The sequence below is a fragment of the Carettochelys insculpta genome, chromosome 1 (genome assembly GCF_033958435.1).
Source record: "Carettochelys insculpta isolate YL-2023 chromosome 1, ASM3395843v1, whole genome shotgun sequence".
NCBI classification, from domain to species: domain Eukaryota; kingdom Metazoa; phylum Chordata; order Testudines; family Carettochelyidae; genus Carettochelys; species Carettochelys insculpta.
Genome location: NC_134137.1, coordinates 150,726,842 through 150,751,196, shown reverse-complemented (window position 1 = coordinate 150,751,196; position 24,355 = coordinate 150,726,842). Strand labels below are relative to the sequence as shown.

General features: G+C 43.1%; 1 protein-coding gene across 5 annotated transcripts in view; it reads right to left on the bottom strand.

Annotated features, from left to right (window-relative positions):
• REPS2 (RALBP1 associated Eps domain containing 2) overlaps window positions 1–24,355 on the bottom strand; it is a 167,383-nt gene that overhangs the window by 87,231 nt on the left and 55,797 nt on the right. For 3 of the 5 annotated variants that reach the window (XM_074993698.1, XM_074993679.1, XM_074993707.1), the window contains exons 4-8: window positions 20,555–20,681; window positions 15,854–15,951; window positions 11,595–11,730; window positions 8,409–8,472; window positions 6,499–6,641 (exon numbers count right to left, since the gene is read on the bottom strand). In XM_074993698.1, the coding sequence (XP_074849799.1) occupies window positions 6,499–6,641; window positions 8,409–8,472; window positions 11,595–11,730; window positions 15,854–15,951; window positions 20,555–20,681 (568 nt within the window). The remainder of the gene's footprint in view (window positions 1–6,498; window positions 6,642–8,408; window positions 8,473–11,594; window positions 11,731–15,853; window positions 15,952–20,554; window positions 20,682–24,355) is intronic. The other 2 variants (XM_074993718.1, XM_074993688.1) reach the window with 1 other exon arrangement.

Below are 24,355 nucleotides of genomic sequence, written 5' to 3'. Positions count from 1 at the left end.
CTGGTGGAAGTCCTCCTGCTACTTTCTAGGACTTGTTGCACTCCCTCCGTACACGTGCTCTCTAGGGAGCTGAGCCATGGATTAACCATGCTTGCAGTTGCAGGCCTCGGGGGTGTGGATGCACTATGGACCCCTGGGCTTGCACGAGCAGATCCGGCGCCACCGGGAGGGGCATTGGTGGACGGTCCGACATGCGCAAGAGTTAAGGGGAACCATTGCTGTCGATCCCACATTGGGACTACTAGGATCATTCGGGCTCTCTCTCTCCTGGCTTTCTACAAGACTTTGTGGATAAGCACTGTGGGAGGAAATGCGTAGAGCAGGGGGCCCCTCCACAAGATCGCGAATGCGTCCCCCAGGGACCCCTGTCCCAGTCCTGCCCTGGAGCAGTATTGTGGGCACTTCTTGTTGTGTTGAGTAGCAAACAGGTCTATCTGGGGAAATCCCCATGCGTGAAAAATCGGTCGTAGCAGATTGGAACGGATCTACCACTCGTGTGTGAGTGCGAAGCGCCTGCTCAGCTGGTCTGCCTTCACATTGTGAGCGCCTGGTAAATACGAGGCTTTCAAGGTTATATTGTTAGCGATGCACCAGTTCCATAACCGGACTGCTTCCGCACATAAGGCACGGGACCGAGCTCCTCCTTGCCGATTTATATAAGACATGGTGGAGGTATTGTCTGTACTGATCCCGACTACTTTGCCTTGTATATGGTCTCGAAAGTGTTTGCAGGCATTGAACACTGCTCTGAGCTCCAGTATATTTATGTGCAGTGACTGTTCCGTGGAGGACCACAGTCCTTGCATCACCTTTTCGCCCATGTGTGCTCCCCACCCTATGTGGGAGGCGTCGGTAGTGAGAAAAACAGATATTTGTGTTTGGTGAAAAGGCACCCCTGTTAGCATGTTCTTGGGGTTCACCCACCATTGCAGGGATCTGCGCACCTCTGTCGTGGGCGACACCACCCTGTGGACGGTGTGTGCTGCAGGTTTGTAGACGCTAGCCAGCCAGTGCTGCATGCTGCGCAAATGCAATCGGGCGTTCTGTACCACAAACGTTGCTGCTGCCATGTGGCCCAGCACCTGTAAGCACGTCAGAACCGGCACCGTAGGGCTGAAGGTGATGACTTGCACGAGGGAACCAATGGCGCGAAAGCGGGCATCTGGTAGATAAACCCTTGCTGTAATAGAATTTATGCGTGCCCCTATGAACTCTATGTCCTGTGTGGGGTCTATCTTTGATTTTGCCAGATTGATGACCAGGCCCAGCAAAGAGAACGTGTGTGCTGTGATGCGCATCATGTGAAGTACCTCCTCCTTCAAGGCCCCTTTCAGTAGGCAGTCATCCAGATATGGGAATATAAACACCCCCTGTCTGTGCAGGTAGGCTGACACCACTGCCAAGGTCTTGGTGAAGACTCTGTGGGCCGAGGAGAGGCCGAACGGGAGAACCTTGTACTGAAAATGTTCTTTGCTGGTTTCCATAAACCGGAGAAAATGCCTGTGAGGCAGGTGAATACTTACGTGGAAATACGCATCTTGTAAGTCGAGGGCTGCGAACCAATCTCCATTGTCCAGTGCCGTAAGTATAGAGGCGACTGTGATCATCCGAAAGCGTTGCTTGCGCAAGTACTGGTTGAGGCCTCGAAGATCTAGGATGGGCCTCCAGCCTCCTGTCTTTTTCTTTGTGAGGAAGTATTTTGAGTAGAACCCTTTCCCTCGGAGTTGCTCCGGCACTCTTTCCACTGCCCCGATAAGCATAAGATGGTCTACCTCCTGCTTGAGTCTCGCTTCATGGGAGGCGTCCTTTAGGTGGGGTCTGGGTGGAGGTCGTGGCGGTGGGAGCAACTGGAAGGGAATCGCATAACCCGTGGCTATGATCTCCAGCACCCATTTGTCTGTGGTGATCTTTTGCCACTGGTCGTAGAATGGTCGGAGGCGATGGTGGAATAGTCGCTTCGGATGACCTTGTGCGATGGTAGTGATGGCGCAGCCCTGGATCTGTGTGTCAAACTTGTGGCCTTTGGCCCTGCCCCGAGGACGCACGGCTCTGTTGGGAACGTCTCCTGGGAGTTCTGTACTGTTGGTGCTGTTGATGTCACCCTTGCTCGTAGCCCCTGTGGTACTGGGGACGCTGTGGTTGATACTGGTATCGTCTTTGTTGGGGGTAATATTTTTTCTTTCTGTATGGAGGGGTGTAAATCCCCAAGGTCCTGAGAGTAGCTCTTGAGTCTTTACTGGAATGAAGGACCGAGTCGGTTGATTCAGCAAACAGCTTCTGCGTGTCAAAGGGGAGATCAACGATCTTTGCCTGCAGAACCCTCGGGATACCCGATGTCTGGAGCCAGGACTCCCTGCGCATGACCGCTGCCGTAGCTGTTGAGCACGCTGTCGTATCCGCTACGTCTAGGGTGATCTGAACTCCTGTCCTCGAGGCTGCGTAGCCTTCCTGCACGATGGCCTTGAGCACCGGCTTCTTGTCCTCCGGAAGCGAGTCCATGAGGGAAGTCAGCCTGGAGTAGTTGTCAAAATTATGGTTCGCTAGATGCGCTGTGTAATTCGCCATTCTCAACAGTAGGGTAGAGGAGGAGTAGACCTTTCTGCCGAACAACTCTAGTTTCTTGGCATCTTTGTCCGTTCCCCCTGTCTTGTACTGAGAAGTTTTCGACCTCTGTTGAGACGATTGCACCACCAGAGAATTTGGTTGCGGGTAGCTGAACAGGAACTCCATGCCCTTCGCCAGGACGAAGTACTTCTTATCCGCTCTCTTGTTTATAGGCGGAGTGGACACAGAGGTCTGCCATATTGTGGTGGCGGACTCCATGATTGCTTCATCAAGCGGAATAGCTATTTTGGAAGAGGCCGGAGGTCTCAGGTTTTTAAGGAGCTTATGGTGTTTCTCCTGCACCTCTGCTGTTCGGATGCCTTGCATGAAGGCCACCCTTTTAAACAGCTCTTGGAACTGTTTGAGATCGTCCGGAGGATGGACGTCCCCTGGGGTCGTGGCCTCGTCAGGGGAAGATAGCGAGGAACCGCTAGGGTAAGCCTCTCTGGACCCCTCTGGGTCCTGTTGACGGTGATACATCCTCTCGCTAGATACTTGTGAGGGAAAATCTCGGGGTTCCAGAATCAACTCCCCCTGAGATATCTGCGTTTCCGTCCCCACCCGCGATTGCCCTCGGGGATATTGAAACGTCTGGGGGGATCTGTCCCTGGGAGTATGCCTATGGTGTCTATGCCCTGCATGATAGGGGCGACCATGGCAACACGGGCACTGTTCCGGAGATGGAGACCTGGACCACTTTGGAGGTGCATACCCCCTGCGTCTGGGGGAGCGAGATCGTCTGGGTGATTGAGGTAATGGAGAGAGTGATTTGTGGCAGTACTCCAGGGGTTCAAAGCCCAGGAAGGGTGATGGTGGTCTGAGCCATGGTGATGCTGGCTGTAGGAACGGGGATGGGGGCTCAGGGTATACTGGAGGTGACCACTGCCGCCTCGTTGGAGTCCACAGCATAAGTGGAGGGCTTAGAGAGAGTAGCCCTGCAGCCCTGTCTGGAGAAGGGCTGCGGTGCCGGGTTTTCTGTGCTGCCTTTTCCCTCCCCTGTGGGGCTGGCTCCGCCCCTTTCCGTGTCGGGGATCTCGGCCCCGCTGTCTGCGCCGCGCTCGGCACGCTCCACTGCGGTGCCGCGCGGGTGGTCTCCCCCAGTGCCTGCAGGCCGCGTGCCTGCGAGCTCTGCACCGCTGGTTCCCCAGGGTTCGGTGCCGCTAGCTGTGGTGCCGCCGGTTCCGGCGCTTGCCTAGCCGCCGCCCTGCCCGCGGTGCGGGGCGGCTGTTTGATTATCGGAGGCTCAGCCTCTGCCACGTGCGTCTCCGTGCCGCCGCCACTCAGCTGTGACTGCGGCTGGGGGCTATGTGCTCCACCCGTCCCGCTCGCTGTGGCTGCCGGCAGGGATTGGGTTGGTGAAAGCTTCCTCCGTTTTTGCGCTGATGGGGTTAGGGAAGCAGCTTTCCTTTTATGGGCCCCTGCGGGTCCCTCCTGCTGAGGCCACTCCGGCGCGTCTGGCTGGAGGGCCTTGTCAAAGAGCAGCATTTTCAGCCGCATCTCTCTGTCCTTCCTTGCTCTGGCTGTGAGCTTTGCGCAGAAGGAGCATTTCCGGGTGACATGAGATTCCCCGAGGCACCTAATGCACTGACTGTGCCCATCGGAGGCCAGCATCGCTTCGTGACATGACTCACACTTTTTGAATCCTGAAGAGGACATTGTGGTGAGTCTTTGAGTTGTTAATAGGGTACTTAGCACCTTCTCTGTGCCTGTTCCCCTCTTGGACTCAGCCTGCCACGGCAGGAGGCCTAATGGCCTTACATCCCCGGGCCTCCGCTGCTCCGCTTGCTACTAAGGCTGTAAAACTTTACTTTTTACTCTCTTTTCTGTTTTTTGAAAGCAATAACAAGCTAACTTAAGCTAAAAGACTGAAAAAGAAACTCTAAACACTTTAAAAACATTAAATACGCTAACTCTGGCCGTAGCCTGAGCGGATTCCGTCTGCAGCCGATGGCGGTTAAAGAGGAACTGGCGGGGACCAGATCGCGCACGTGGCTGGGAGCATGCAAGGGAGCGGCGCGCGCCGGCACATGCGCGGTCCGGCAGAAACTGCCGGAAAGATCCGACCTGCAGCGCCGGGGCGAGCCTGACACCTATCGTGGAGCACCCACGGGGACACTCGAGGAAGAACTGCCGGTTTCGAAACGCATGCCTCCCATGCTGCCTTCCCAGGGGAAGAAGGGACTTTTGAAATCAGGGTGCCATTTCAAAATGCCCCCAAATACATGGGCACTGTGCATTTCGAAACCGGCAGTTTTTGCTTTCAAAAGAAGCTTTCAAAAGGGGACGGACGCTCTTCCTGAAATGGGAAGAGTGATTTTGGAAAGAGCGTCACATTCTTTCAATTTATTTTCAAAATAATGCTTTTTGTGTGTAGTCACCCCGTGGGCTCTTTTGAAAGAGCCCCCTTCTTTTGAAAAATCTTTTGAAAGAACTTGCTCGTATAAATGCAGACTTTGTGTGTACCAGCATTATTTTGAAATAAGATATTCCAGAATAACTCTTCTGGAATAGCTTATCTAAGAATAACGCTGATGTGTAAACATACCCTAATTGTCCACCATTTCAAATATGTCTCCAAGAGCCATTACAGCAAGACAGCACACAAGCAACGTCACCTACTTCATGTGTAAAGTCTTGTGACATCCAAATTTACTACACATAACCATCTGCCACATGTAACCGTGTCTCACATTAGCAGAATTTAGATTCTAGACAGCAGAATTCTAGTAGATCCTAGTATTTCAACAGAGCATGAAGCCAGTCTATAGGGAACAAAGACTATGGGAGGACAGGGGTGCCCTCAAGTTCCTGCCAGACCCCCACTTTAGATCCTTGTACTGTCTCTCTCTCCCCCAGTTAGATGCTCAAGGGGTTCTTGGAATGAGCAAATAAACAAAAACTGAGAAGTCCTCTCCCCTCTTTTTTCCCCTTAGAGCATGCAGGCCATGGAAAACCAAAAAGAAGTAAGAGTGACATGGAACTTAGGCAATCTTCCTGAGGCCGCCTGTACGCTATTTCTACACTACAGTGTTTTGCTGACAAAGCCCACGGAGTGTCCACATTCCCAAGGTGTTCTGCTGACAGTGTATTAAGAGAGTGCAGCACTTCTGCCAACAGCGTTCTGCCGCTCCCCCTTGAGGCAGAACGCCTCTGTTGACAGAAGACTGGCCTGGATGTTCTGGGGGAGCCTCTGTTGACAGACAGGCCCTGTCTGCTGTGCTTCTGGTTGGCTGTTCTGTTGAGAGGGAGGCTGGGCAGTCTGGCCACACACTATCAACACAGCAGATCGCTCTTTCAATCCACTTGGCAGCCTGGATGCAATCCGTCAACAGACGTTTTGTCAGAAGACGTCTTCCAACAGAAACTTCTGTTGACAGATCTCTCTAGTGTAGACATAGCCCTAGAGGTTAATCGCTACCTCCAGCCCTTCCTCATGGGATGTACTACTCTGAGGCTGGGTCATGCAGCCTGAGGAGCAGTGAGGGTTACTGCTGTCTCCCTCTCTGTGGGCCCGTTTCAGCCGTCTGAAACAGGGCAACCCTGGCCCCACATGCATGCACACCCGCCTGCTTTCCTGTGGCATATTTTCCTTTTTAAACCTCCCTGCTCAAGGCAGAACAGGCCTTGCAGGTGTGCTTCGCTGATGCTGAACAGGCCCAAAGAAGCTTGTTATTCCCCACTTTGTCACTGTGAGGGGACGTCTTCGCAGAGGCCTGGTGCCGATGATTCTTCTTTAGCATTTTCCATTTCAGCATAACTAACAATCAAGGTTTTATCAAGCTACTCAAAGAAGTACTACTGAGCTTCTAGCTAAATCTTTGTCTCTTGGGGAAAAAAGGCTGTTCTGGGTGAATGACAAATTTCTGAAATAGTAGAGAAATATCAAATCCCCACCTGGTTGAAGGTAATCTGGCAGTAAGGTCTCTGGCAGCAGATCTGGCAATGGATAACCATTCTTCCTAGCAACAATGAGGTGAAATGCGGCACAGAATTCTGGCAGTGTCAGGGCTCCATCACAGTCTACATCACTCAGTTCCCTGTGAATATGGTATTCATGTTTCCTGAGCCATTGGAGTAATGAAATATATATACAAACACATGCACGCACACCACATAAAAATGCTACTTTAGGTAATGCATAGTAATACCTAATTTTAAAAGGTGATTTTAAAAATACCATCGCTTATCATTCATCCTGTATGTAAATACAACACTTCCCAAGTGAGTGGGACTTTTTTAAAAGATACTGCTCATAGTTTAAACATTTCCCTTTGAGAAGTGGAACAACCTGCCATACCAATACTGAAGATTCTTATGGAGAAAAGTGATTTCTCTTTAGGCCACATCATACAGTATTTTATATGTGGTATTTAATAAAATAACATTTGTTAAGAAATTACATTGGAGCTCTCAACTTCAAACTTTTTCTCTAATAGTGTTGGCAACAGTTTGGTTGGCCTATGCTAGCACTTAACCCCTGTGTTTTAGATAGACCTGTCAATGTGAACAGTTTTCGGAAAGTGCTTAATTACCGAGTGTAACCTTAAGAGATGCACAGATGGATTAATGAATGAGGGTGGCAGTTTGAAATGTTAGTATTAAACTGCCCATTATCACTGTTGTCTGTTTAATTTTAGTTAAGCATGAAACGTTGGCAGAGGATTTCAAAAGCACACGAATGCCATCTCACCAACTACACCTTCTGGAAAACATTAGAATTCATTTAGTATTAATATAATGGCTAAAATGGAGTGAGTTACTTCATCACAGTTTGAAAGCAAAGGGGCAATGTTTCAAGCGGTCAAGATTATGCTGAGCAAGATTGAAATCTCCTAGTTTAGCATGGGAGCATGGCCTGATAAATTATATGATGCAACATTTCACACTGCTCCTAGAAACGAACATTTTCTTTCATGTTGGCAACATAAATACACTGTTTTCGGTTATCATAGTGGATTGGCCAGTTTTCCTTAACTGTTAAATTAAGTCCAGTGCTTATGTTTCCCCTACACAATGTTTCTTTAGCCTGCCTCCCACCACTCACCCAAATTTACAACTAGCTTTGAAACTATTCCAGGCAGATTCTCTGAATTCAACAGATGTTTGGGCTTTTGTATGTTTTTCTTAATATCTACCTTCATAAAAGGATATAGACACAGTGAAATAAAAGGTATTATCATCAGCATTTTTGCTGAATGTTTAAAACAGTTCATTCCTCAAATCAAGGTAGGACGAGGATACTTAACCACAAGCACCAGTATGTTTATGGAAATACAATAAGACCCTTATACATTTTATTGTACACAGTTCCATCTAAAATGGTCTCTAGAACTCATTAAAAGCAAGAGTGCTGGCTCATTAATAAAGCACTGATGAATTATGCATATGTACTTATTAAAATTAGATATTAATTAGGTCTTATCGGACAAATCACAGTCAGATATTAAAGCAATAGGAATACATCTAAAATACTCCAAATATGTTTTTCTTCTAAATCACTTTATAAGATATGTCTGTTCATTGAGCAAATGAGGTTTATTATAATATTCTTAAGAAAGGCTGTAATTTATATTGCTATTCAAATATCTGCAACCCTGCTGAGTAGAAGGGAAGCTCTAAAAAGATAAACCACCCTGACAGGAAGATCAACATGCACCCTGCTGCTTGGACCTGAAAGTGATTTTGATAAGAGCAATAATTATAAATTACTCTGAAGAGACTTTTTCTTAATCTAGCAAGAATTACTGAGCTAAAATGTCTATTAGAACCAGGATCCAATACCTGGGTTACGCTACAGTACTCACCATATGTGAGAAAGCTCTGGGATGGGAAGCTTGGATTTTGTGAAGAAATTCTTAGCCACGGAACCTGTCAAGAACCATGCTTTATCAAACAGTAATACAAGCATTTGATATTCATCTTCCAATTTGCTTATGTTTGTATAACAGCAGCTGGTTATTTCTCATTCAACAGACAATCGGTTGTTGGATACTAGAGGTTGAAGCTTTCTAATCTGGCACCTTCAGGGCCTGACCAGTACTGAACCACAGAATTCATCAAACCACAGGAGGTCAATACTATATCAAGCAGGTCACTCTAGTTTTATTTCACCAAGGCAAATAAATAGAACATACACATGTGCCCTTTTCTAATTTCAGCTGTTCCATCTTTGCTGTGCTGTACTGTACTGATACTCTACTGACGCAGTCTTGTGCTTAGTAGCAATACCAACATTTCCACTGCTTGCTGATTTCTTGGAAGACATATACAGAGGTAAATTACAGGTAAATAACAACACAGAACACTGAGTGCCACGTCTGGCAGCAGCAAACAAATTTTTCCAGACTTTGGGAAACTTGGCTCTACCTGTGATAAGCAGACACACAGCTAATTAAATCACGCCAGGCCAGGGGTGTTGCTGAACCTGAGAGAGTGCTAGACTAGAAAGGTTCAACCTGTAGTATAGTTGCTTAGCCATTTGTCTCTTGGTGACCACATGGGACTGGTCAGGCAGAGTGGCTGCTCTTACTTCTCCACTTTTCCTCTCCAAGTGGGAAAACTATTAATTGATTACTATTACTATTACTCTTATCCTCAGCAGTCTGCCATTATGAATACAATGTAAGGAAAAAAGAGATGAACGGCTTCCTCTCCAGAGAAAAGGATGCTTCTAGTCACGTGCCAAGTGTGTGGCAGGAAGTGACCCTGCACTGTCAGAAATAGACTGATATGCGGTTATCGCAATCAACTGTGCAAATCCAATATTGGACAGACAAGCCATGAGAGAAGCTGCAGACTCAAACATTGCTCATAGATCCTCATTGCCGCTGCTAACCACCATCTCTCGAGATGAAAGGGGACCATGGAGACAGAGAGTAGAGGCTATTTCACAATAAAATATTCCAGAATATCTTATTGCAAAATTAAGCTGCTGTGTAAACATACTATTTTGGAGAAGAGCCCCTGGAATCACTGCTTCCGGGGACTGTCATCCAAAATCGGCTCATGTGTGGGCATACTGTTTTGGAATAAGGTTTGCTTATTTTGGGGCTTCCCTGAACTGTAGACGTATTATTCTGGAATAGTTTATTTTGGAACAATAATTCCGGAATAAGGTATTCGGGAATAACTCAGTAGCGTAGACTTACCCACAGTAACTTTCTCTGCTTGAAAGCCTGCTGCAGCCCTAACATTATGAAAGAAAAACTAAAGGAATGAACTAAGCTATCTATTACAGTCTTCACTACCAGTTGTGAACATACTCTGTAGCCCTCCCACAATAAGCAGTCTGATTCCCTTCCCCAACAAACCCTTGTTGAGCCCTTTGAAGTGATCAGCAGCTCACCACACAACCCTCATACGCAGCTGACAAATACTGTCTCATACAAGTAGGCTACGGGGTGGCCAAAGTCTGTCTGAGAACATTGCATGTTATATTCCACAAAGGCCTGCACAACACAAGGCCAGCCTCATTATGTACAGATGTACAGCCCCACCTTACACTGTGGGGTCAGAATTACTGAAACCTAGCACGTTGGACTGAAGTAATACAATCTTACAGGACACAGTCAAAATGCCCCAGATAAAATCTATGGCTTTTCCTTGCCAGACTCTCAGTACCTAGGATAATTACTCTCACACACAGTTCTGGTCAGAGTGAAAATTTGATTTTTAAGATTAGTTACAATACTGTTACCGTGTGTGCTATCCAGGGTTTACATTTAACTGTTTAAAGGCCAGTCCTACAGAGTGAAGAGGACCCTGCTATGATCCTGTAGGAGAGTTAAACAGATAATTGTAAGAGCTTAAACAGTCTCACTGACTAATAGCAAAGCAGTTTAGGTACGTGCGTGTGTTTTTATGGACCTGGCCTGAACTTGGCACTTCGCAATCCTGTCTCCAGATTCAAAACATTTATTTTAATTTTTTGTCCTGTAACTGCAGATGTTTTCCTGAAATCCTCACTGAATTTTTAAAGTGTGTTCCTACTCTGAAAAATCAGTATGCAAAACTCATGCATTTTCCCTCCCGGTATACGTCTGGAAACAGAACTACTTGTTTTAGTGAAAAATACACATTTCTTCTATTTTTTTAATTCCTCTTAGCCCAGAAACCACCACAGCTGAGAGAAAGCTATCTGGACTCGTGTGCCTTGTACATCATGGATATTTTTTTCCCCTAAAATCAAATCAATTACACTTGTATAAACCAAGTAAGGACAGTGGAGTTGCAAAGTTGTAAGGCAGAACTTTTGTTTCTGATGGTGATGACGTGCAAGAAAAATTAACTCATCTTGACTCTGAAATCCTACAGTGCTTTTGCAGAGCTAGCAGTTAAGAAAAAATATTTTACCTATAAACACAGAGTATGTGATTTTAAAATACACAGGGTAACCTGTAACTCACTTTTAGCATCATCTTTAAGGGTAAAAACATATTTTAAAATTTTTCTGAAAAGGCTTCAAAAAGTCCATTTGTTACCCACTGTGTTATTTCACAGTTTAGTTCAGTGAGTCACAAGAAGATTGCGTGGTTGTGGGCCTAGTGCAAAGTTGAGGCCCTCGGGGACAAAAAGATGATTTGGGGCACAAAGCATCTGAATATGTACTGTTGTGACCTGGCATGCCAGGGTTAGGGCTGTATTACTGGATGAGAGAGCTGATGCAGCTGATTGCTTCCCTTCTGTAAGGCAAAGAGGAGACAGCAGAGGAGAATATGGACACTAGACATTATTTTTGCCCCTACCCCCTGAATTTGAACACTGGGCAGGTAGCAAAAAGGAGGAAAAAGCGATGAATGGGTCTCCTTACTACAAAAAGGTTAAGAGCCACTACTTCAGTGGTTACTTTTTAAAAAAAGTAAAGTACATCAACCTTGTCTGGTGCATAAATCTGATCTAAATATAACTCAAAAATCGTTCACACATCTACAGGACTTTGCTTTAATTTTAAGGCCTTTCCATGACAAGTGCCTATTATTTAGTAATGTTACCTGAAATGAAAGCGCTCAGATCAGGCTGTAGGGATTTGAACTGGTTGATGTAATATTCTTGTTGTTCCTCAGTTATTCTCCAGGGGTCATCTGGGTAATTACTGCTGTCCTGTATCTCCCTTTCTACTGAAAGAGACTTCAAAAACAGGGCAAAAAAAGTCACCAGCAGAAGTGCACAGAAAAGCAGTACACAGAAACATTTTAAGAAGTCAGGGTCAGTCTATATATCCAGCATGCCCATTTTTTAAAGAAACGAGAGCAAAAAGGCTCAATCTGATTAGTATCTGTTACAGTTGGGGCTTATTATAAGCACATATTTGCTCACAGAACTACAAGAAATTTCAAATGAATGAAGCTACAATAAAAAAAAAACAACCCCTACTACTGTTGAAGGTAGAAAGTGATCTTTCCACCTTCAATGGTGGTAGGGTTTGTGGTGCACTCAAAGCTATCTCCCTATCTTGGTTTTTTATATGGTCACTCATCACCAAAGCATCTGAATGCCTCCCACATAAAATGGATAGCAACAGTGATGTCACAAGTGAACTCAATGGAGTCACTGAAATGTCTCCATTTTGGGGGTAAAAGCTCTGACTGGATTAGTTTCTTGTTTTTAATTGTATTTATTTACTTTTCCTAAGGTTGAATTGTTTCAAGTCCTTTGTTTTCATAGAAGGGGATGTTAACGTTGTGAACGTCTCTCTTAAGGCAGAACGAGGCAAACATTTAAAATATTTTGACCTGCAAGATAAAATATTTTAGGGATAGAATATAAGAAAGAATAAGTTACATGTTCCAGGAAAGTTTAATACCACTCCTCTGGTCTGGCTATCAACATGTTCGAAGCCAGTGACTTTGTTTTTAAAAAATGTGTTAAAAAAGCTCCACAACAGGAAATTCCACAAAATAGTACTTTGTGCTAGTTTGAAATTATGTGAGATGTATTGGTATGAGCTACGTTTTCAGATATGTTCTCTCCCATGATTCAGCTAATAATTTTCCATGTCAAAAAAAAAAAAAAAGTTAAACACTGATTTTAAAAAAAAAAAAAAAATCCAGGTCGAGAGGTTATATTATTTCAAGCAAAACTCTACAGGTCAATAAACATTTTAAAAACTATTTAATATTAATGAAACCATAGCTTAGAGCAGCTAAAAAACCTTGGTCACTCTTCCATCAAGCAAAATTTGTAAAAATTCATGTGAGAATTTTGCTCAGTAGTAGACAGAACAGGGGGACAAAAATGTGATTTTTTTTTTAAACAACTAACTGTCCTGGGGCTTTAGCTTTATTTGTTCTCAGGCCCTTTTATGAAGTGCTGACCTGTAAATGGGTAGTTCATACCCACTTTTGGGCACCTTTACACTCCAAAGCCATACAGCAGGGTCTTAGTGTGAATGAGAATCAGACTCACAGTCTATCAACATTACTGTCTTGTTCATTCACAATGGCATTGTCTATATTAGGCCTTTTTTTTTTTTTCTAAAATGATTATCCATGACTGCTGCCACTGGTGAGCTGAGAATATGAACAGGCCACTAGCAGCATAAGCATTTTCAGGATCATGTCATCTACATTTGCTCTCAGCACGATTAGAAAACTTGGTTAATCTGGTTTGTACGTTTCCCCCCACCAGTGGTAGTACAGGTGAAGCTGCACCACTGATAGGCAGAGTGAGAAATCTGAAGAAATAGATCTAACGTATATTTGAAGCAGCCACCAAGTTAAATAAAGTATTCAAAAACAACTCAAAAATGCCCAGAAGAATCAGGACCCAAAAATGACCACTTTATCAAAAAGCCATTATGAATCAAAGAGGAGCTTAGCAATTAACCTTCCTAACACTCTTTAAAATCCAACACAGAAGGGCTTTAGGAAAATATATTTTTCATTATCAAGGCCATCAAGAGGCTACAAAGGTATTTTACTTCTCTGCTACATGTTTAATATGAATTCTCCATAAACACCAGGCAGGATTTCCTTATCGAGTGCTGCTTCCTTTTGTAGTTTCTGCAGCAACTGTGGACAAAAGGCAATTGCCTTAAACTGAAGCAGAGTATCTGTGAAATGAAGGAAGCAGAGGAGAAAGAGAAGCTGTCTGGTCAAAGGCCAATCCCGACTATCTTCATTGGTGTCTGATTCCCCACAACTCTATATTCTCTCATCCATACTACTGTACTTGAACACCTATGTTATTTTGTGTAATTTCTACATAGTTCTAGAGGGGAAAAAAGGTGTCAGTACTGAAAGAATGGAAACTATTTAAACCAGCTGATCAAGCAAGCACAGTCCCAATTTTTCAGGGAGGTTTAAAATAGAATGTAAATAGCAGAACAAAGCAGAATTGGAACATATTACCTAGTGCTTTTTTTTTCTTGTATTTTAAAAAAAAAAAAAAAAAAAGAGCCAGTACTCAGCTGGCTCCTAGTCCCACTCTCCCCTCCCCAGCCAATCCTGTGGCTGGGGCTGCTGAGGTGCCAGTACTCAGTATCAAGTAGTGGCAGAAAAACAAGCACACACATTACATGGCAACGTACTCTGATCCATTTAGAGTGCACTATTTTCATAAGATCTGTCTACAAAATATAGATCTATTTGGCACGCTTTAAGCAAAAAGCAGCATTTAAAATTATCTCCTGGGAATTAAGTAACGTAGTTCAGGATGGTTTTGGAGAATTCCTTTGGTGCAGAATTATTGAAATGCATAAATGGAACATTAACAAACAGGCTTTACACTGTACCACATTTGCCTATATAGGTAAAACATACAACACAACCTAATCAATATGACAAGCGATTAAAAAAAATTATAATTCTTCTAAGAGCTGCAGTCCATGGAGTACTAAAACTTATGGGCTGCGGGGAGGGAGAAACTGACTCTGCTTGGAAAACTCATTCTCTCCCCAACTTATCCCATGCCTCATGTTGTTCTTATGTTACCGGGTAGAGAGAGTGAAAGCAGAGCCAAAAAACCTACCACTTTTATTTCAATAAAAGCAATTCTGCAGGTAAACGTGGCAAGATTTTACCTTAAACCAAAAATTGGTTGCTATAATAGGAAATTTACAATGGATAAACTAGCAACTTTGCAAATTTATGGTTTTGAAGCCAACAGAGAAACTCTGGACTAGTCTAAGTAAGCCAAACAGAACATCCCTTCTAATCTTCTTAACTGGGATTGGGATGATTGAGACAGTAAACTGGGTTTATAAATGTGAATGGTTTCCTAGACAGGATCTAGACTTCACATCAAGAGAGACCGAGAGCGCGCGCGCGCGCGTGTGAGAGAGAGAGAGAGAGAGAGAACACATTTTAAAGAAAGGCATTTGTGTATTATTAATACCTTCAAATTCTTTCACTTCTGACAATCTAAGAACGTCAGTCTAATTTTTCAATATTTATGTTTGCTTAACTTTGAATTTTTCTCAGTTTAAACAATGAAAGTGAACTACACTTTTCAATTTGTTTCCCAGTCAGGTTTACTTTATACTTTTCAGAGGCTGGGTCTACACTTGCCCCCAACTTCGAAACACGCATATTAATCAGGGCGATGAGAGATTATTAATGAAGTGCTGCAGTGAATAAGCAGCACTTCATTAGGCTAATTCTCCCCTGCAGCAACTTCGAAGTGCCTGTATTCCCCAAGATTCGTAATCTCCCCTCGCCCTGATTAACGTGCCCCCTTCGAAATTGGGGACAAATGTAGTAAAGCCATACAGCAGAAGGTGCATCCATCAACAAGCTGGAAATACCAGAGGGGAGTGTTCTTACTTAAATAAGAAACAACAAGAACAACAAAAAAAATCAATATAAGAATTTTTATATTTAATTTTATGAAAACAGGTCTACTCACATTAAGCTTTGTGAAATGTAATTTTTACAAAATCTGCATTTGGGCTTAACTGAACCCCACAGTCTTCGTTTCTCTTTTTACTTGCAAAATAAAGACCCTCTTCATCTCCACTGCCAGGCAAAGAGAAACAAACGAAGATCTATACAGCAGAATAATGAGGACTACTTTATTCTGCTAACATTGCAGGGAGATTTTGGTGTCAATTTATTCAAAATAGAATGTGTTCTAGATTCCTGGGACTAATGTCCCTTCTTTTTTTAAAAAAAGCATCACTAGACAGTCAGAGCCCAAGCTTTGTGTGTCAGTGACAGAAAGAGTCCAAAACAGAAAGTCACTTTGACAAGAACTAGAACCTCATGCATTTCTTTTTACGTTTTATGTATTTGATTCTCATGCACTTTATTACCCGACTAAGAGAGGAATGTACAAGTGCAGATTTGGGTCCATAATTTCCCATTGCTGATCCATCATGCTGTGGTGTAGAATGTCTTTTTTCATAAGGAGCTATGGAAGTTTAAATAAAAAAAAACAAACAACCAAACAAAAAAACCAAAATAAAAAAAAAACAAAAAAACAAAAAACAGGGAATCAGTAAGTTTTCACAAGCTGGAAGCAGAAATTAAACATTACCACAAAGACGTTCATGAAGCTTAACACTGCATGCAATTTCCTCTGTCCCCTCACCAACAGCCCATACTATGTGCTCACCTCCTATACCACAACTTATCTTGGTTAATACTTAGGGATAAACAACAGAAGTTGTTGTTTCATCTGACAGGATTGGCTTCAACAGTTGTTGAAATGTATATGTACATGATAACCTGCTGCAACTCTAAAATAAACTATTACATCAGTTAAATAATGAATGTGGTGAATTCTCAATTGTCATTTTCAAGAGATTTAGGGTTTTTTCCCTACTTTTTTTATTTTTAATCTAATTTGTTTGAAGAGTGCATTGTCAAGGAAGAGCATTAGCCACAGACTTTGATTTGTTACAAAACTGCTGAAATTTTGACTGTGGAAGATTCTCTGGATCCTAAATACCTGGGATTTTTGGCTGTTGATCATTCTGTAGCCAGAACATTGAAAATAAAAACAGTAGGCTTCCTACATTTAGAGCCTCCTACAACCCAAAAGCTTTTTGCTTTCTGCTCTACGAGATGCGCTGGAATTAATAATGATTTTCTTACTCAAAAAGCAGATGGTTTACAGACCAATGTTTCTTTTGAAATTGTAGTTGATGTTTTGAAATAAAGTAATCCCACAAATTCCAGGTAAACTCAGCATTTGCTGAGTTGAAACAGAATAGGATTCTAACAGGAAATATTTACAATGTCCTAAGTATGTACTTCAAATACAAAAAAGAAAAAAATTAATTGAACTATAAAAACTATGTATTTGGCAATGTCTAAATGTTCCATCCTTTTTCTTGTGTACATTAAAGGCAGAAGAATAACCAGAATACCAAATGCAGCAGCAAAATAATATGACAACCGCAGTGGCTGGTAGAAGGACTGTTAATTTCCTAACAAACACACACAATCAATCATCACTTCTTGATTGGAGACATACTTGTGAGACAAATTCCAAATATGCTTTTTTGCAGGTCATCAATAGACCACTAACCTTGAAAACATATATTTTATTTTTAAAACCCAAATGTACATTTTAAAATAGAGTGAAGGGCCAATCCTGGTGTTCTTGGCAGGTGGTCAGCACCTCTCAGGATGTGGACTAGAGTTCATGAAGAAAAGCAACAATAATTTCAGTTTTCATAAGGTGAGACGACTTTCATTCCATTCCATCGGCATAGTTTAAGAACAATCCTTTTTAACAAGGCAAATAACTAGACATAGAAGCAGGGTCCTTCAAATCCACTGCACCTATGCCTCAATTTACAAATGTAATTTGTTCAATGAAAACCATTGGTAAAATGAAAAGTCAAATTGAAAATGTAATTGCCATTAATTTCAGTGTAAAAAATTCAGACTGGTTCCTGACTCTCAGTTATTTTAATAACTTCAAGTTTGGTAGCCATGGATATTGCTTTCTTCAGTTTCTTGGCATTAGTAACACCCCCTGAAGAAACTTCTTCATGTTTAGGACTCAAGATGATCACAAACAACAAAGATATTTGACGATTAAGATCACTCACAGTCAAGATGACATGAACACAACGAAGCATGTGAACCAACAGGGAAGAGAGCGGGGTGGCTGATGGGAGTGCATAAGTCCTGCACATACATACTGTTGTATTGCTGTGTGCATACTGCTATAATACCTAATGCTTTTTGTTTTTTCCCAGCTGGTTCCCCACCCCCTATCCTCCAAGCAAGGCTCCTGCGACTGGGACTGCAGGCAGGGATCTGTGCGCCAGCCAACTCCCAGCTCCAGGGTTGCTAGGGCTCCCTACCTTGCCCCTGACAGGGTCCCCAAGGATGGAGTTGCTGGCAGAGCTCTGCATCCTAGCCAGCTCCCAGTCCTGGGATTGCTGGGGTTCCCCTGGCCTGGGCCAGGTCCCCAGGTCTGTAGCTAACAGCGGAGCCCTGTGCCCTGCTAGCTCAGAGCCCCATGGCTGCCAGGGTTCTCCCAGCCCCAGCTCGGTCCCGGGGCTGGAGGTGCCACTGGAGCACTGGCTGTACTGTATTCCTCCACGGGTGCTCAGAGGAAGATTGGACTCTTCATTGTAGCAAAAATAATGTTTGTAAATTGAAAAACAGGTATAAATTTACATGGTTCATTGTAACAAAAATTCATAAATTGGAAATTTGTAAATCAAGGGATAGGTGTATTTTGAAGTTCAACCTCTGATGCTGAAGAGTTCAAAGTGTTGCACTGCTGTAATGCTAGTGAACAACATTTATACCCTATTTTAGAAGTCTCCTGAAAAACAAAATTCAAGGAAAACTCAAGGTCATAATAAGGTTCCAAAGCACCTTGCTTTATAAAGTTACATTTCTAACCCCTACTGTTATCTATACTTATCCTCTGCTGGCATCTAGTTTTATCCTTTACAAATGTGTTTCAGTGTCAGAAGACAGGAAGGAAGTTGTGAAATAAACTGCAGTACTTGGAGGCTGAGTGTGGGGCTCTGTTATTATGTGGTCATTAGCAACAGAGCTTACAAAAACTAACAAGAAAAATAATACATTAATGCCCGGATAAAGTTCTACTTTGGGGAGGAGGGAATTGAGTATTTCAATGAGCCAGGATCTCTCTATTTCCTGAGCAAAACATCAACTACAAACTTTACAAAAACTATAAAACATCAACTATAAACTTTACAAAAAAATAAAGGTGAACTTTGTGACACTAACACCATACATAGTCTATACATCCTTCTAAAAGAGTATTCAGCATTCTCAATGCAAGGGCTTCAAAGAAACTGTAAAGTTTACAGATCTTTAGTTGTTTCATGGTACTAACATTCAAAAGTTGCATGAGAAATAGTTTTCCTGTTCCTCGAATATTGCCAAGATTTAGAAACTTCTCTCATTCCATAAAAACTAAGACTTTTTAAAAAAAATTAATGAAAATAGAGCAAGAAGAAAGCCACCTGCCCACCCCAGAAATACTTAGGGGACTCTCATAAGATGCAGGAGATCCTGCCTGATTTGGAGCAAGGACTTGAACGTGAGTCTGCCACGTAACAGGAGAATGGTCTGGCCAGTTCTCTGTCAGTTATTGTGGGGTGTCTCTCTCAGTCTTTCCAGTGGGACATGTTCCACTACATATAAATTAGTATGTACCCACTTAGACCATCACAAAAGCTGACTCTACAGTCTGGTGATTAGGGCATGTGTCTGGCATGTGGCAGGCCCTGGTTCAAGTGTCTACCCTGAGGGTGACAGAGCAGCAACTTGAACCCGACCCATGAAAATTGCAGATGAATACCCTGATCGTCTCTTTTGGGAGGGTGCCATACTCTTTGTTTTTGTCCTGAAAGTGTATCCTGGACCTCATACATCTTCTTAGTCTAAATGGATCCTGGGTACCCACCCAAGGTTTCTATTTCAACAATTCAAAATTTTCCAATAAAAACCAGTATTGGCAGAAGATTCCCAACCAGCTCTATCCATATCAGCTGTCCAGTCCCTTTGATGGAATGATGACATATTTTCTGCTTTCCTGTAACAGAGTGTCTATTGATTACTCAGTATCATTCTTAATTATAATTTTATATTCCCAGTTAGGAATATAATCCCTTACAAGTCCAGTCAGGACTGGCACCCTATTTTATTGGGTGCTGTGCAAACACAGCTCAGTGGTCTGAGCATTGGCCTGCTAAACCCGGGGTTGTGAGCTTAATCCCTGAGGGGGCCATTTAGGGGTTGGGGGTAAATAGATTCAAAAAGGGATGGTGCTTGGTCCTGCCAGATGGGCAGGGGACTGGACTTGATGACCTCCCAAGGTCCCCTCCAGCTCTATGGAGATGTGTATCTCCATATAGCAAAGACAGCTACTGCCCCAAACGTTAGCCTCTGCTACTCAGCTTACATCTTAAAACCTATATCCTCCAGGTAAGAGATCAATAAGAGTTATGCTACTGACTTTAAACGGTAGCATGATCAAGCCTCAAGTGTCAAGATTGTGATCATTTGCTTTCTTATGTTTCCATTATACTGGGTTTTTACACTCGAGCTTTACTGTTGTTTCTGTTATGTAACCAAAAAGACCATTGCATTTTCTTGAAAACAAAGCCTCCCTGGAAATATGAAAACTAGTGCAGCAGCTACTGAAATCAGGGGTGTGGTCTTCTTCTTAACATTAAAAAAACATATTTATGCCTTAAACCTTCACAGTACTCAATCATTAGCATGTACTGCACACAGGCCTGCTAGATATGTGGTATTAGCATTAATTTGTGAAGAGTTGCACACAAATCTACACATAATTAATTTACTAGAAAGCAAACAGGAAGAGAGGATTAAATAATGAGGAAAAAAACCTTCCGCATAAAATAAAAGAAGATGGTTGGCTCATTTACCAAAAGACAGATGTTATTATGTCCAGACATTATTAGGCTGATTTCTTAATTCCATTTGAGATTTGGAAGCACTGGAGGGGGAAAAAAACCAACAGTGTGTATTCCAGAGTTTCATCTTACCCCCATGTGGCTGTTCAAGCCCACTCCTTGATTTGCCATAGCCGTAACTCAAGGGCATTCTCTGGTAACTAGATGGAGAAGCAGGAGGTGAACACACAGGTGACTTGGGGGGAGACTTGGTTTCCTGCTGTAGAAACAAAGGACAATTCTGAGGTGACTACAGATATAGGTGGAGTAATTCTGCATACCAATTCACTCATACAGCATGATGTCCAACACAGAGTAATAACTGAAAAATACAAAATAAACTATTAGAAATGGACGATGGCAAAGTGATATTTTGGGCCTTGTTCTGGGGGGTAAAATACAGCAGTGCTCATCCCAAGGGGTTAGAATGAACTCTAAGACACTTTACGTGGATATACATCTGGAGAAATATTTCTGTTAAATCTTATTACTAGATATCTTTGGATCTGCATATTGTATTTAGGTGTTTCAACGCATTCTCCATTTACGAAAACAAATATTTCAGAAGAAGGCAAAAAATGAAAAATAACTAAAAACACCAATTCAAAGATTTTTTTGAAATAGTCCCTGTCAACCTGTTTCCCTGCCTTTGAAGGAAGATGATTTGTAGAGGTTGTCTTTCTTCTTGAGAACTGAGCTCTGGTAGAGGGCACAATCCTGACATCCTGTTTCTTATATGAACAGAATTACTGAACACTGCAACACAAAGGCAATACAAGTCACCTAGGAAGAGTTATAGGTTTGGTGACAAAGCTCTATTAGAATGAAATGGTTCACACAGAACAGTTATTTGCAACCTTATTCCCAGTTTAATCATTCTATATGAACTAGCTCCGATTAACTCATTAATAATGGTTAGCCTTATGTGAAGTTTACTATTACTAATACTGGCAGTTTCATGAATGTGTGCATGTGCTCTAGAGATAGGTACACTGACTGCCTCCCGGGGCCGGGGAGAAAGAAAAAAAGCTGTCTTGTAGCACTTTAAAGACTAACAAAATAATTTAGTAGGGGATAAGCTTTCGTGGGACAGATCCACTTCTTCAGGTCTGGAAATTCTGTTAAAAGTAAACTGGCATGACGACATTTTAAAAGAAAGATGGAAAAAAATTAAATGAAAATCAGCTACGTAGGACAGAAGGGAGGGTGAAAGTGGGGGAAGAAAATTACTTACTGAGAGTGTCTATTAAGTTGCCTGAGGTCACTTCAAATATCAAAGATGGGGAAACTGACCTTGTAATGCATAAGGTAATTGCTATTTTTATTGAAGGCAAACGATAAAGTGTCAAACTTGAGAATAAATTCCAATTCAGATGTCTCCATTTGTAATCTGGTGTTAAAGTCTCTTTGTTTTAGGATTTAGGTTTTCAGCTCTTGGATGCTATGGCCTTTTCCACTGACATGCTCACTGACAGGTTCATATGTATTCAGATTTCTAATGTCTGATTTGTGTCCATTTATTATTTGGCAGAGCAATTGTCCGGTCTGTCCAATATATACAGCGGAGGGCCACTGCTGGTACATGATGGTCTGTATCACATTCGTGAAGGTACACGAATATGAGCCCCTGACTATGTAACTGATGTTGTTAGGTCCGGTGATGGTATCTCCAGAATAAATATGTGGACAGAGTTGGCACCGGGGTTTGTTGCAGGGAAAAGTTCCAGGATTAGTATTTCTATGGTATGGCCTGTGGTTGCGAGTGAGAATTTTCCTGAGGTTAGCTGGTTGTTTGTAGGAGAGAACAGGCCTCTCACCCAGTACCTGTGAGAGTGCAGCATCATGTTCCAATATAGTTGTAGATTGTTGATACTGCACCGAAGAGGTTTCAGCTGGGGGCTGTAGGCGATGACAAGTGGTGTTCTGTTATTAACCTTCTTGGGCCTGTCTAGAGATAGCCGGTTTCTGGGCATTCGTCTGGCCCTGTCAACCTGTTTTTTTTTCCCCTTCCCCAGGTGGCTGGTATATAATTAAGTTTTACAGCTACCTCTGTGACTATGCCCCAAGGAGCTTACAGAACAAAACATGATACAGCTTGACCCTCAGTACTGTGTGCTTCCCTCATCTGCAGCATCTGTGGTCTGACATCCATATCGGCTCCAGGCTGGGGCACTCACGGGGGTGGGATGGGGAGGGAACTAGGGGCCCTAAACTCAGTAACTCTTTCCCTGCCTTCCTAGAGCACCTCAAATAGCTGATCTGCAGCATTCAGACTCAGGCAGGGAGTTTGAGTGGAGACTGGGCTTCTTGGAGAATGCAGCATGGTGGCTGTAGAGCCCTGAATTTTGGGGGTCCATGGCCAGAAATACACCCTGGTTTCCAATGGGCTCCACCGCTGGTCCTCACCCACAAGGCTCCACAGCCACCCCACCTTTTCTTCAAGCGCCTCCCTGTCCCTGCTCTGTCAAAGCCTCTGCTGCCACCAGAGCAGAGCCCCCCCAGTCAGCAGCAGCAGACAATCCAGTATTCACTGGTCCCGAACCAGTGAATTTGCCAGACCAGGGGAGGTCAGGTCCTGAGGGTACCAGGGCCAGGGAAGTTAAATCTGTATGGGATCAGATGTCAGGCCAGGTAAAGGGTGAGGCAAGTAACTGGTGCAGTGAGAATGCTTCTTTTTCTAAGTATGTCAACTTCATACTCAACTCAATGGATCTCTTTATGATGCAGCTATTTTTAATTAGAAATTCAGACGGCCAGAGTGGCAGCAGGATTATTACTGTGAGGATATTTCACTGAGGGTAGCTTTCTAGAATGCTAGGCTGGTATAACACCTCAAGGGAGAGTAGAAGGGAAAGAACATGGCAGGTTCTCTCAACCCAAAAACATGAGAGAACTGTCATGATGGCAGACCAGCTCAACTCATGCCAAGGTTGTAGGCCTCAAATGGAGACTGACAAATACATAAACTGGTCTGGCTCACTTGTATGTTAGTGTTGTTAAAATAGGTGTTAGGTTGTAAGTACACAGTTCGTGTTTACTATAAACTGCTGCATGCATTAATCTTCCTTGTTATATCTGTATCCAATGTCAAAAGGTAATATTTATGTGTTTGCTCTGTAACTGTAAGTCACCAGTCAGGAGAGAAGTACTGCCAAGTACTAGAGAATATGTTCTCTTGTGCAACAAAAGAAGGCCCATAAACATCAAACAAATCATAAGGGAAAGATTTTGTTGAGTGTTCCTCTCCCACCATGAACAGATTTGCAACTGACTTTCTTCAAATAACTGAACTTGCAACAAGAGAGGACAAGGAATAAAAGTATCTTACAAGGATAAACTGTATCTCTATGTTGCTAGCACTCTGAGAAAGCAAGATGCCTAAGCATAAGGGACCCTAGCTGCTTGGCCACATTAACTCCATATGACATACAAAGTTTGCACAATACAGCAGCTTCTATCACCTTTTGGAACTCATTTGTGCAAATATGCTTATCTGTTTAAGCTTGTAAATAAATCTCTTATTTACTTTTCCTAGTTAATAGTTGTCTAGATTGTTTATTATTGGACTGGCTACATGTAATGTCATTTGTGTAAGATCTAAGGTGCCACTGACCTAGGATAAGTGACTGGTCCTGTGGAAAAGGAGCTAGCCTGACTACTCTTTGTGTCCTTTCATATTAGGGACCATCTATGACTACTTCGATGGCAAGACAGAAGGAAGTCCTCCTAGATAACTCCATGATAAGGCTCTGACTGTGCCTGAGGCGTTCACATTTTATTACTGGTGACATAAATCTAGGTACAGAACTCACAACCAGCTGGGGGACATGGATCGGCACTAACATCAAGTTCCTTGGTAAGATCCAGCCTGGACTGGGGATTCAACTAGTGGGG